Below are 14,375 nucleotides of genomic sequence, written 5' to 3' on the forward strand. Positions count from 1 at the left end.
TTGGTATGACGTTGGCTTCGTCGTCGTCGTCGTCTGGCGTCGTCCAGCGTCGTCCGAAGACACATTGGTTTTCGCACTCTAACTTTAGTTTAAGTGAATGGATCTCCATGAAATTTTACCATAAGGTTCAATACCACAAAAGGAAGGTTGGGATTGATTTTGGGGGTTATGGTACCAACAGTTAAGGAATTAGGGGCCAAAAAGGGGCCAAAAATAAGCATTTTGTAACTTTCAGACAATAACTTGTGTGTAAGTGTATGGATCTCTCTGACATTGTACCACAAGGTTCCATATCACAAAGGGAAGGCTGTAATTGATTTTGGGGGTATTTGCCTCAAAATTTTAGGAATAAGGGGCCAAAAAAGGGGCAAAAAACAAGCATTTTTCTAGTTTCATGACAATAACTTGTGTGTAAGTGTTTGGATATTTCTGAAATTGTACTACAAGGTTTCATATCACAAAGGGAAAGCTGGAATTGAGTTCGGGGGTAATTGCCTGAAATGTTTAGGAATTGGGGGCCAAAAAGGGGCCAAAAATAAGCATTTTTCTAGTTTCAAGACAATAACTTGTGTTCAAGTGTATGGATCTCTCTGAAATTGTACTGCAAGGTACCATACCACAAAGGGAAGGCTGGGATTGAGTTTGGGGGTGATGAATCATAAGGGGGTTCAAAAAATTTGGGGGGGGGATTTTTTTTTTTTTTTCTTTTTTTTTCTTTTTTTCCTTTTTTTTTTCTTTTAAAATTTTCCATTTTAAGTTGGTTATTTCTGATTTATATTTAAAAGCAAATAATAATGATATTGTAGGAGATACACACCAAACAGGATGTGTAAATTTTTATATAATAAGTATTGTGCAATAGCAAGAAATTTTCAATTGCACAGTATTGCACAATAGCAAGAAATCTTCAATTGCACAGTATTGCGCAATAGCAAGAAATCTTCAATTGCACAGTATTGTGCAATAGCAAGAAATATCCAATAGCACAATATTGCGCAATAGCAAGAAATTGTCAATTGTACAGTATTGCGCAATAGCAAGAAATATTCAATTGCACAGTATTGTGCAAAAGAAGATACTTCTTATAAATTGCTTATTTCTTGATCAATTTCAATGGGGTTTTATTCTTGAATTCTTGGGGTTCTTTAATATGCTGAATATAACCGTGTATTAAGTTTTTGGATTTTGGGCCCCGTTTTTAAATTGGTCCACATTGAGGTCCAAAGGGTCCAAAATTTAACTTTGTTTGATTTCATAAAAAATTGAATTATTGGGGTTCTTTGATATGCCGAATCTAACCGTGTATTTAGATTCTTAATTTTTGGTTCCGTTTTCAAATTAGAGTACATTAAGGTCCAAAGGGTCCAAAATTAAACTTAGTTTGATTTTAACAAAAATTGAATGTTTAGTGTTCTTTGATATGCTGAATCTAAACATGTATTTAGATTTTTGATTATGGGCCCAGTTTTCAAGTTGGTCCAAATCGGGGTCCAAAATTAAACTTTGTTTGATTTCAACAAAAATTGAATATATGGGGTTCTTTGATATGCTGAATCTAACCATGTATTTAGATTTTTGGGCCCCGTTATCAACTTTGTCCACATTGAGGTCAAAAGGGTCCAAAATTAAACTTTGTTTGATTTCATCAAAAATTGAATTCTTGGGGTTCTTTGATATGCTGAATCTAACCATGTATTTAGATTTTGGATATTGGACCATAATATGTGAATGTCCAATTTTAAATTTTTAAGTTCTTAGACCACATTCATTCTGTGTCAGAAACCTATGCTGTGTCAAATATTTAATCATAATCCAAATTCAGAGCTGTATCAAGCTTGAATGTTGTGTCCATACTTGCCCCAACTGTTCAGGGTTCGACCTCTGCGGTCGTATCAAGCTGCGCCCTGCGGAGCATTTTATTGGTTATTATCTTGAATATTATTATAGATAGAGATAAACTGTAAACAGCAATAATGTTCAGCAAAGTAAGATCTACAAATAAGTTGTCATGAACAAAATTGTCAGTCAACCCCTTTAGGAGTTATTGCCCTTAATAGTCAATTTTTAACAATTTTTTGTAAATTTTTGTAATCTTTTACAAAAATCTTCTTCTCTGAAACTACTGAGACAAATTTAACCATACTTGCCCATAATCATTATCAGGGTATCTAGTTTAAAAAATTTGTCCGATGACCCAGCCTTCCAACCATCATGGCCCACTTGGTTAAAAATAGAACATAGGGGTAAAATGCAGTTTTTGGTTTATATCTCTGAAACTAAAGCATTTAGAGCAAATCTGACAGGTGGCAAAAATGTTCATCAGATTTAGATTTATCTGCCCTGAAATTTTCAGACGAATCAGACAGCCTGTTGTTGGGTTGCTGCCCCTGAGTTAGTAATTTTACAAAAATTTTGCAGTTTTTTTATATTATCTTAGATATCATTATAATATCTAATATCTAATACTATTAATTATGATTTTAACCTTATTTTACATGATTTCCAAAGCATCAGTAAATACAGGTGAGCGACACAGGCTCTTGAGAGCCTCTAGTTTTTTAATAGAATTATTCAATTAGAAAGTAAAAAAGAAGACTTTTTGAACCCCAAGTAGTTTTGATTAAATTTCTTTTTACAATTTTACAAATTAAGTTAACCTCTTCCAACAACGACCAAAAATGTCCCAGATTCACGGTGGTCATTTGTTTCTCTCTTCGTTCTTTTCTTGTGTAATAAAACCCTTAATCTGGACAAACATTATCGTCATTATGCTGTTTAATGTTGCTACCGTCGATACTTTTGCGGAAAAATGCACTTTAGCGTGTTCAAATGAATAGCACATACCATCGCACTTTAGCGTGACCATCGCGTTTTAGCGTCCCCATCGCACTTTAGAGTCCTACATATATATATTTGTAGGTCTTGTGTATAGACATACAGGCCATGTTAGATTATATATATATAGATTTGTAGGTCTTGTGTATGGACATACATGCCATGTTAGATAATATATATGTATATATTTGTAGGTCTTGTGTATGGACATACAGGACATGTTAGATTTTTAACATGTGTTGAAATGAATGCAGCGGCTGCAGCAACTTCCAGTAGGACAGATAATGAAGAAGAGTCCACACTGCCAGAAAACCTTGCCATAAAAGACATGCCACGGAGATCCTCTGTTGCTGCAACTACAGCTACCATGGCAACAAGAATGCTTGTGATAAGTGGTGGTGACGGGTATGAGGATTTCCGTACCACCTCTGCCAATGAATCCGCTGGACGTGATGATAGCACAAATCATTTACTATTATGGCATGTTTGAAAATAATAACTAGTCAACCTTTTATATATTAGTCCCCTGGTGTATTTATGTTATACTAGTCTCCTGTGTACTTTAATGTTTAGTCCATATGGGGCCAGAAGTAGGGTAACTCAATTAATAACATTAGCTGACATATCTGTAGACCTTAAACATAAGACTGCATCGTTTGATGTTTGCTTTCATCATTTTTATTAATTGATCATCTCTGAGCAACTTCTAATGACTGTTGTTGATAAGGATCCGTGAATTATGGAGATCAGTCAAATTATTCCAGATCTAACATAGTTTTTTCTTTGTTTTTTGTTTGAAATTTTATTTATATTTGTATCTCTTTATTAACATCTACAATAGGCTTTGGAAAATTCACCTTTTAACAGATTTTCTTTCAATACCATTTTTCTGTAAGCATGAAACTATATCTTAACTAGATGGAAATGCATGATTTTTAAATTTTTGAAACTTTTTGTAACCATCATTTACGGTACCACTTCAGCTAAAACTTACCTATTGGTAATACCTTGATCTAACTGACTGTCAACCATATTACCAAATATTCATGAAATATTTACTCTGACAATCAAGTATGCAGATCAAGACATTTCAGTGTGTCCACACTTTCACCATTTTATGAGTCTATGAGTTAAAATGGCATAGAAATTAGATAAATATATTATATATTAGTTTGCAGTAAACCATTTCCAAAAAATCACTGGCTAAAGTCTGTAGGGTGCATATATGATTCTCATATATGATACTTTATTCCATTATGACCTGTCATTTAACGATACATGTAATGAAATATTTTTCTGAAAATCCTTATTTGAAATGTCGTTTAGATTTTATATACATATATATTGAGGGACAATTTAAAACCTGACATATTTATAATTATACCCCACGCAACGGGTTGCGGAGGGTATAATGTTTTTGACCCGTCCGTCCGTCCGTCTGTCAGTCCGTCAGTCCTTCAGTCCGTCAGTCCTGTTTCTTGTCATCGCAACTCCTCTCAAACCACACAACAGAATTTCATGAAACCTTTTCAGATAATAAGGACATACTACGTAGATGTGCATATCGACAGGAAATTGCGATTCAATTTTTTTTCTAGGAGTTGCGCCCCTTTGAACTTATTTACTTTAATGTACTACTGCAACAGTTTGTCATCGCAACTCCTCTCAAACCACGCAACAGAATTTCACGAAACCTTTTCAGATAATAAGGACATACTACGTAGTTGTGCATATCAACAGGAAATTACGATTCAATTCTTTTTCCAGGAGTTACGCCCCTTTGAACTTATTTACTTTAATGTACTACTGCAACAGTTTGTCATCGCAACTCCTCTCAAACCACACAACAGAATTTCATGAAACCTTTTCAGATGATAAGGACATACTACGTAGATGTGCATATCGACAGGAAATTACGATTCAATTTTTTTTCCAGGAGTTACGCCCCTTTGAACTTATTTGCCCAATATACTACTGCAACCTTTTGTCATTGCAACTCCTCTCAAACCACACAACAGAATTTCATGAAACCTTTTCAGATAATAAGGACATACTACGTAGATGTGCATATCGACAGGAAATTACGATTCAATTTTTTTCCAGGAGTATGCCCCTTTGAACTTATTTGCCCAATATACTACTGCAACCTTTTGTCATCACAACTCCTCTCAAACCACACAACAGAATTTCATGAAACCTTTTCAGATAATAAGGACATACTACGTAGATGTGCATATCGACAGGAAATTATGATTCAATTTTTTTTCCAGGAGTTACGCCCCTTTGAACTTATTTGCCCAATATACTACTGCAACATTTTGTCATCGCAACTCCTCTCAAACCACACAACAGAATTTCATGAAACTGTGTAGATAATAAGGACATACTATGTAGATGTGCAAATTGACAGGAAATTATGATTCAATTTTTTTTTCTGATACAATTTTTTTTTCTTACACTTATTTTATTTCTCCAATGACAATGTGGGGACGTGGGGTATGTGATCGCGCTCACTAAGGTTCTTTCATTATTTATCTGTTTTAGGGTAAAGATTGCATGAAATTCAATCAAAACCCTATGGTACTGGCTTGATATCTACATCTTCGTAGGTTGATCACTACCTTTGATAGTTCAAACAAAATAGTACAGTGAAGTGGTCATTATTTAGACCCTATCCAGTCGTTTTCATGCAATTTATTGATGATATGTTATACTTTGATATTTAAGTTACAATATGATGTGTATTTGAATAACCATACTAGACAAGAAACCATTGTTTTATTAAAAATTACATAAGCAATGCATGGTGTATGAATTTGTTATAAAAATAGGTTCATCTACAAATGTACAAACATGAACAAAGGAAGATATCTCCAACTCCAATTTTAACTAGCCTAGCAAAATACAATCCAATGCTTTATTCAAAAATTCACAAAATAGCAAAATGAAAGCAATCTTTACCCTTCAGTGCTCACAATCACTTTGATTGAAGACTATGTGTTAACCTCTAGATGTTTTTGGGGGGTTTTGTGTTGTTTTGATGCTACTCATTGACATATACCAAACATCTTTTGTTCATATTATGTAAGTAAGCTGTAAGGCAAACCACTTAAAGGGGCATAAGATGACAAATTCATTACCCCCAAATTGACTCAAACTTAAATATATACCAGTATTACAAAAGTTCCATAGGAAACAATAAACAATGCATGGAATAGTAATAAAGTATCAGAATTCTGTGTGAATTTTAGGACCAGATGCCATCTAATTAACCATAGAGATGACATACAAAGACTGCCTTTGGTTATGTGACCGGATATAAAAACTAATACAAATATCAATAGACAGACAAGCAAGTGCACTAGTATTATGATGATTTTCTAGGTCTATTTGGTTTTATGAATGGATAAAATATATATATATATATATATATGTTTAACCTCTGTAAGAATGATTTTTGTGGGCAGAATATGTGAATGTAATGATTCTTCCCAGTTGCTCCCTTGATTCACTTTTCATTTTTTACATTCTTTTCTTTTTAATAACTGAACATCCTGAGCACATACCCAATCAATTTCCAGCTAACGGTCAAATTAAAGGTTGTATTTATACAGGCCTTACAAAAATATCAGACAATTATTCAAGACAAGAAAATAATATATCATTGATGTTTTTTATCTTGATATATTTGCAAAATTGATCCAAACTGGTTAATCAGAGCAAATTATTATTTCAATATTCCGCTTATGATAATGTTTGAAACAAAACAAAATCATGCTATTATATACCACTGTAGGTTTCAGATTTATTTGAGCTTTAATTTTTAAGATTGAGATTCATACTATTCCTTTAAGGATGTTCGCTCCTCTTGTTTTTGAATATTTTGCCAGATATTCGGAATCCTCTGGTTTTATCCATGTAGTGCCATTAAAAATATTTCCCCACTAACCCCTACTTTTCTTTTCATAATTTTATTACATATAGTTTTAAAAGCTATATTTGAAAATCCTATAAAATCCTTGTTATTTTTTCATATTTTTTCAAAGAAAAAGGGTGCTAATGTTAAATGTATGAAAAGTCTAGAGAGAATTATTTCCCGCCAAATTTTCAATGGCTTATATCTCGAAAACAAGCACACAGACCCTTCATTTTTTTCTGCTTTTTTAGTTCCTTTATTTATATACTATCAATTTATAAAAGTCTTTTAAAAAGCTTGTTATTTTGAAACAGAGTAGCGAACATCCTTAATTTTCTTTTCATACTACTCTGAATGTTTAAGAATGTAATGAGCAATCTCTATATTCAGAACCTTACTTTAAAACTTTATCTCTAGATAAAGGTTAGAAATTGTCCAATGGAATACACCTTATCGCTATTTGTCCGCCATTACTGGACATCACACAGGTTCCCGTAAAATTTTGACGTCATAATACAAAATATCTGACGCCACAATGGAAAAGTGATTGTTGTATGACGTCAATAGTTCAAGCGGGACAGATTCTCAGGTCAGCCGGGATTAGCGATAAGGTGTATTGTCAAGATAAATTTATTGCATACCTGCCAACTTTCATGATTTAGGCGTGTACTACACGATATTGACCCTTTGTCACGATTGCACGATCGGGATCGTGGAAAAAACCTCTAAAACACGATTTTGTGAAATCTACACGAAAAATATGATTGTTCCCGATATTGAACTGTTCCCAAGGGAAGACAATCGTGATCAGCCAATCAAATTCTGTGTTTCTCATGATCAAATTAATAAGCCAATCAAAAATGTTTTCTATTAAGATTATTCTAACATGCTATATTTTGAACTTGTGTTGTATTCCTCTGTGCAAGGATTTGTATAGTGCTCTGTGTGTTAGTCTGAATTGTAAAATCGTGAACATGGAAGGTTAATTTTCATCTGCAAGGAGGTTCTTAAACAGCTTAAGAATAAAAGCATGGCTGATTGACAAAATTCAATGATGCAGTACTACCATAATTTGGCATAAAGATAATAAATAGTAGTTTATTCACTAATTTATTGACATTACACTTGCTGTAACATATGTCATTTTTGTATTCAATTAAATAACCAAATGGGGCAAATCATTTAAAGTACAATGTACTATACATTTTGTACTTCATTTTTCACAAGGACCAAACAAACAGGTACGGAACAAACCCCCAAATGAGGGGTATATCCCTTAAATGAGGGACTGTCCCCAAGACATTAAGACAAGGGGTCATTTTACTGTTGTAAAAAAGAAAAAAGAAAAATTTAGATTTTTTAACTCAAAAGTGGGAAAATTCTTTATATTTGGAACAACTTTAAAGTCTTTTCTAAATGAGGGGTCCAATTATTTTTAATAATAAACATGATAAAGAAGATAATGTCCAGGAACATTACAAAATTCTTGGACATGTTTTGACCATATAATACCAGATAGATGTATAATTCTTGAGAAAAAGTTTTTCAAATAAGATAGATTTATGCTCATTTGTACTTAAAATTGGTTTTTAATGTCCTTACATTGAGGGGTTACCCCTCATTTGGGGTGTTGTTCCCAACCTGATAAAAGTCCTTCTTTGTGCATAATTTTAAATTTTAAACGTCAACAATCATTTAATATCCTAACACAAGAAAATAAATCCTGGTCTTCTAGCTACAGATTCATCTTTTCTACTGATATATTAGTAATAACTAGAATCATGCTAATAAACTTAAGAAAAAGGCTTGTTAGCTCATCATACAAATATGACACTTTTTCTAGACCACAAAACAGCACGCGCAAAATATGTTGCAAAGAATTGTTGTCGCGCACTAAAACCCCCATGGGGATTTTCAAAAGGTGGCAGGTATGTTATTGATCAAATGAATGTGACAATCAAACAAATATACATATCATATTTAAAGTTGTTTATAATAGTTTAATTTTTATAAACAAAGAGACCAATTAAAAAAGACATTAATAAAGGGTAATTGGTCATCCTGAAAATAGACTGGGCATTTGATAACTAGTGGTTGTATTTAAGTTGAAATTTTAAAACAATATGGTTCATAAATGAATTTCACTGTTTATTATTGTCATATTGTAGAATTTTAATCATGTAATTGTATTTAAATTTTTGTTAATTGTATAAATAAAATAGTGATTAATGTGCCAATTATGTCACAGATTTGTGCAATATATCCAGCTTTAAGAAGTAAAATCCAGCAAAACTTGATTGTTGCCAGATGGAGAAAACATGATCATTTGTATTCAGAAATTTGACTTTCAGTAATGTTTCTAAACAAAGCATATATTGCAATATAGATAAGAATAATGGGTTCTGATTGCTCATAAAAAATTAAATAGGCTGCATTGAAAGAAGAACAGAGATTGTTGTGACTTAATCCTCTGCTTCAAGTATTTTTTTGTTATTGCAAACAAAAGAATAATAATTTTATGTGGAATTTTGTCATATTTTAAAGGTATGTCTCATTTTTTGTTGTTAGTTGTGTCGTGATTTTTTTTTTTTTTATTATTAAATTGGTGTTATAACCAATGTCTGATCTTTACAAGGTCTTATTATAAGTTGATTTATTTTGGTTGTATGACATTTTTACTATTACGTGTATATCATGTTTCACTTTGTATGGATCACACATGAAGTACATGCATTTTTTTCACTATCTTGTATTGCTTGGTTTGTTACAGAAGCTTTCTTACAATATCTGACAGAGGCATAGACAATTTCCAGTACCATTATGCTATAAACCTATTTCACCTATGTCGTAGAAATTTTGTATTGAAGTAAAGTAAAACAAAGGCTCAAAATTTTTCAAAATCTCTGAAAATGGCAGTTTTTGGGCATTTATATGTTGTATATGTATTTAGAAATAAGCCAAAATATTGTTAGAACTTTAAAGTACACATGTTTGACTATGATACAATCAATTTGTGTAAATATTGAAAGACTTTTGATAATTTTCCATGAGGAAAATGGCCCTACTACTATAATATTCCAGAGGACGGAAAGGCCCCTTGTCTTTTGTCTGTAAGAAAATAACATCATTTATATTTTAAACTTGGCTTATTTGAAAAATAATCTGGCATTGAAGGAGGCATTGTATAAATTCCAATGCTAAATGATTGTGTCAATAATGTAAAGTAGATTTATGTATATGTTGCATGTACTTCATGTGTGGTACAATTATGTGTGTATGAACTTGATATTAAGTCATCTTTCTGTTGTAGGATTATTCTGTTAATGATATTTTTCTTGGTTTCATGGTTCCTAGCTTTGTCTTGATTGTTATGGTCAGTGTGTTTTGTCTGCTGGACATATAAATGTATATCAGATAGAATTATTATTTATATAGTTTGTTAAGTTTAATCAGATCTGTTATTGTTGATGTCATTTAAAGTATAACTGTATTCAGGGGTTTAGACCCCAGGTTAATGTTGTTTTAGGTTGATTCTTTACACTGCTATATGTATATAATTAGATATTTACATGTTCCTCTGCTTATTTATTGATTTTAATGTGGTATATCTGTATAATGCTAACATTAAGTAGAAGAAATGAAATGATTGTCATGTTGTTTGGAAACAGCTTTAAATCCGTCCTGTAATTCATATTCTATCGGAAAATTATATGTAGTTTTTAAAAGTGTGTATTTTGTATTGTTTTATAATTGTTTTAATGATAATATGAAATATGAAAATTTCATGCCATGTTCATACAAACTAGAATTGCTTATATATTGTAAAAGCATCTATTATTAACAACTGTATTATTTGGGATATTAATTAACTGAATCAGCTTAGACCAGTTCTTCAAACAAATCACTACAGTTGTGAATATATTCAACCTAACTAATGGATAGTTGCACTTGTGTATGTCATTTACCAATAGGAATTGAATCTTTTTACAGGGTGACTTATTCTAAATAAGAAAGGAAAAGAAGGGATAAGGTGTACTAATTCATGACAAGAAATCCATACAAGCAATGGACAAAGCAAAGGAACAGTGCTTTTATTGGTGTTCTTCATCTCAAAATAACAGTAAGGCCTTCAACATGAAACAAAAGCTTTCACCTGACTGCAAGTTCAAGGTGGCCCATAACTCTGGGTTGAGCAAATTTCTTTGCCAGATGGCCAGAAGGCTATATTTGTACATTGAAGACCATAGCTATAGGTTAATTACAGACTATAACAATAACCATTACTCTGACAGAAAAATATGTGCACTGTCCTTCATGTTGTAGTTGTACAATGACCAGTACATTTTCTCGCCCAGCTTATGTTGTTAAAAGGGTTTATAGATTAATCATATGGTAAAATACAACTTAAGGAATATGAGGATTAACTTGATCAATGGTTGACCATTGTTTAATTATTTCGCTGATCTTACTGTGGATTCATTTATTTTTCGTAGATTGAGATGGATATTTGATATCATTTTTTTACCAAATCTGCATACAAAGACTAGGAAATTTTTATTTTGTGAAACATTCATATTTGTTGTTTGCCTATGTCTACGAAATCCACGAAAATTAGTAAAAATGATTTGGCTGTAATCAGTTTTTCAATTTCACATTGGAATTTATTCTCAGTCTTTAAATTCTTTGTTTGCCTCTCGGAAGTTATTTTTTCACTCTATTTACATTACCGGTATTAGCAATTACACCATACTCTTTTGTCCTAAGTTGGATTTTACACAACGTAAAACAGAGGATAATATACAATACTGGTAAAGTTTTTGGACTTCAGTGAGACAATATAAGTGCACAGTTTTATGGTATGGACTATATACTAGTAAGATATTTACTGCTTTTTAGCTCACCTGGCTCAAAGGGCCAAGTAAGCTTTTCTCATCACTTGGCATCTGTCGTTATCGTCCATTAACTTTTACAAAAATCTTCTCTGAAACTACTGGGCCAAATTAAATCAAACTTGGCCACAATCATCATTGAGTTATCTAGTTTAAAAAATATGTCCGATGACCTAGCCTGCCAACCAAGATGGCTAAAAATAGAACATAGGGGTAAACTGCACGAAGAGGATGAGTGAGTGAGTAAACTGCAAGTTTTGTCTATTATTTGGAAAACCGCTATCAATAGAGAAAATCTGACAAAATCTGACATGGGCAAAAATGTTCAAAATGTAGAGCTCTACCTATTGTCTATTTACACCAAAACTGTCAGACAACTTGTTATAGGAGTTATTGCCCTTAAATGACGATTTATACCATTTTTTTGCATCTTTGCCTAATATATTAAAAATTGTAATAGATAGGTAGAAACTTAAATATACAAAAATGGTCAGCAAGACAAGATCTACTATTTAGTCATATGGAGGAAATCGTCTTACGACTCCTTATTAGAGTTTTTGCCCTTGAATGATGATTTTTACCAATTTTTGCATTTTTGCCTTATATCTTAAAAATTATAATAGATAGATAGAAACTTAAATATGCAAAAATTATCAGCATGACAAGATGTACTATAAAGTCAATATGGAGGAAATGGTCCAAAAACTCCTTATTGGAGTTATTACCCTTTAATGATGATTTTTACAATTTTTTTTGTGCTTTGCCATAGATATACAGAAACTTAAATAAGCAAAAATGATCAGCAAGATGAGATCTACAATTATGTTATATACTGTTGAAATTGGCAGACAACTCTTTATTAGAGTTATACCTAAATACTTTGAAACCTTTAAGTGATATTTAGACACTTTTAAGTAGCAAAGATGATCAATAAGACAAGATCTACAAGTTACTAAAATTTTGCCGAAATCATTAGGAGACACTTTATCAGATTGATTGCCATTGAAATGACTTTTTTTTTTTTATCCTTTTTTGTGTTTTGGGCAAAAACTAAAGAAGATAGAGAGAAACTGTAAATAGAAAAAATGATCAGTAATACAAGATTAACAAAAAGAGATTTTTGTCATTAATTCTATTCTAGTCCACAATGTTGGAGAGTGTCCATTGTTGAAGATGCACATTGACCTAGGTAAGCGACACAGGCTCTTTAGAGCCTCTAGTTTTATTCTTGGGGTCTGGATGATTTTTTTATCACAATTATTTATTTTATGAGACAATGGTGCATGAATATTTATTTTCATTTTTCATGCACAACTATTCCAACATTTTGTGGGTCAAGATACTTATTTTTCAAGCTGCCTTTTGAAAGATTATTTTTTGCCAGTTGCGATGCCAGGTAAATATTTTTTTTAAATTCTCTCCCCCCCCCCCCCCCCCTAGAATATCCAATGGTTGTCCCCAAGTAATAATTGGTTCCATGTGTGATCATTTATTGAAATAAGCCAAAGAAACGGAGAAGTTTTAGTTGAGTGGGAAAAAAATACTTTTGAACCAGCTGTAGCTTGACAGACATAACAAAGAGTGTGACAAAGGTTTTGTTGTTTGACTTGTTTCTCAATCTAGTGCTGAATAGCCATCATTAGAAGTGTTTCATGTAAGGTAGACATAAACTATTCAAAAATATATGATCATTAAGCATTCACTATATGTTCTTCCATGCACACCACCCATTTTTTCAACCCCTATACATAGTATACTGAGGTTCTTCTATGCACTCCTTCCATCTTTTGACCCCTGTATACTGAGGTGCTATAAATCTAGTCTGTCATTAAAGGACAGTATTTATCATTCATATTGTCTTATATTGTTTTAGTTTTATGACTCGAAATACAAATGATATGGATTTCGAAGCTTAAAGATTTATAAAGTGTTTGTGTTAGCATTTGTTAGTTACAAGATATTAATACCTTTTCATATAATATGTCCATATTGTTTGTAAAAAAATTAAATAAAAATAGATTTAAATTTATAAAATTTATATTTTTTGCAAACTAGTTACAAATCATCATAGCAAACTTCTTCTTTCAACAATATTTGAATTGCAATATTGTGTATCATTACAATAGAAGCTTTTTAATGGCTTCATTGGCCATGTGAGCTATTGCCAACCCTTGAAGTCTGTTGTCTGGGGCCATCATTGTTAACTTTTTCAAAAATATTCTCATAAACCACTGGACAATTTCATCTAAGCCTAAACTGAGTGATTCTTAGGTTATCTAGTATAAAGTTAGTGTGGTTTTTGATACGCCCGTTTACGGGACGTATTATGGTATACCGTTGTTCGTCCCTCTGTCGTCAACATGTCGTACAATAACTCAAAAACGCTTTAACCAATTTGCATGAAACTTTGGTGAATTGTTTATATCTATTGATGTGAGCTCCCTTTAGATTTTTATAAATTTTAGATTTTACGTTTCCCAGTTATGGGGTTTTGTTTATTAAAAAAGGGGTTTTTCCAGTTTTCGGACAATAACTCAAAAATGCTTTAAACAGTTTTCATGAAGCTTTGGTGAATTGTTTATATCTATTGATGTGAGCTCCCTTTCGATTTTCATAAATTTTATTTACGTTTCCGAGTTATGGGGTTTTATTCATTAAAAAAGGGAGATTTTCCAGTTTTCGGACAATTACTCAAAAATGCCTTGAGCAGTTTTCATGAAACTTTGCTGAATTGT

At 32.1% G+C, this 14,375-nt stretch overlaps 1 protein-coding gene and 1 long non-coding RNA gene across 3 annotated transcripts in view; one reads left to right on the plus strand and one right to left on the minus strand.

The window, feature by feature from the left end:
• LOC127716468 (rho guanine nucleotide exchange factor 17-like) overlaps positions 1–13,674 on the plus strand; it is a 114,743-nt gene extending 101,069 nt beyond the window's left edge. For both annotated transcript variants that reach the window (XM_052222689.1, XM_052222688.1), the window contains exon 22: positions 3,030–13,674. In XM_052222689.1, coding sequence (XP_052078649.1) covers positions 3,030–3,325 — 296 coding nt within the window. In that variant the 3' untranslated portion in view covers positions 3,326–13,674. The remainder of the gene's footprint in view (positions 1–3,029) is intronic.
• LOC127716522 (uncharacterized) overlaps positions 1–14,375 on the minus strand; it is a 153,963-nt gene that overhangs the window by 35,552 nt on the left and 104,036 nt on the right. The gene's annotated exons all lie outside the window — the stretch shown is intronic.

Source organism: Mytilus californianus, unplaced genomic scaffold (assembly GCF_021869535.1).
Source record: "Mytilus californianus isolate M0D057914Y unplaced genomic scaffold, xbMytCali1.0.p SCAF_9, whole genome shotgun sequence".
Taxonomy (NCBI): Eukaryota; Metazoa; Mollusca; class Bivalvia; order Mytilida; family Mytilidae; genus Mytilus; species Mytilus californianus.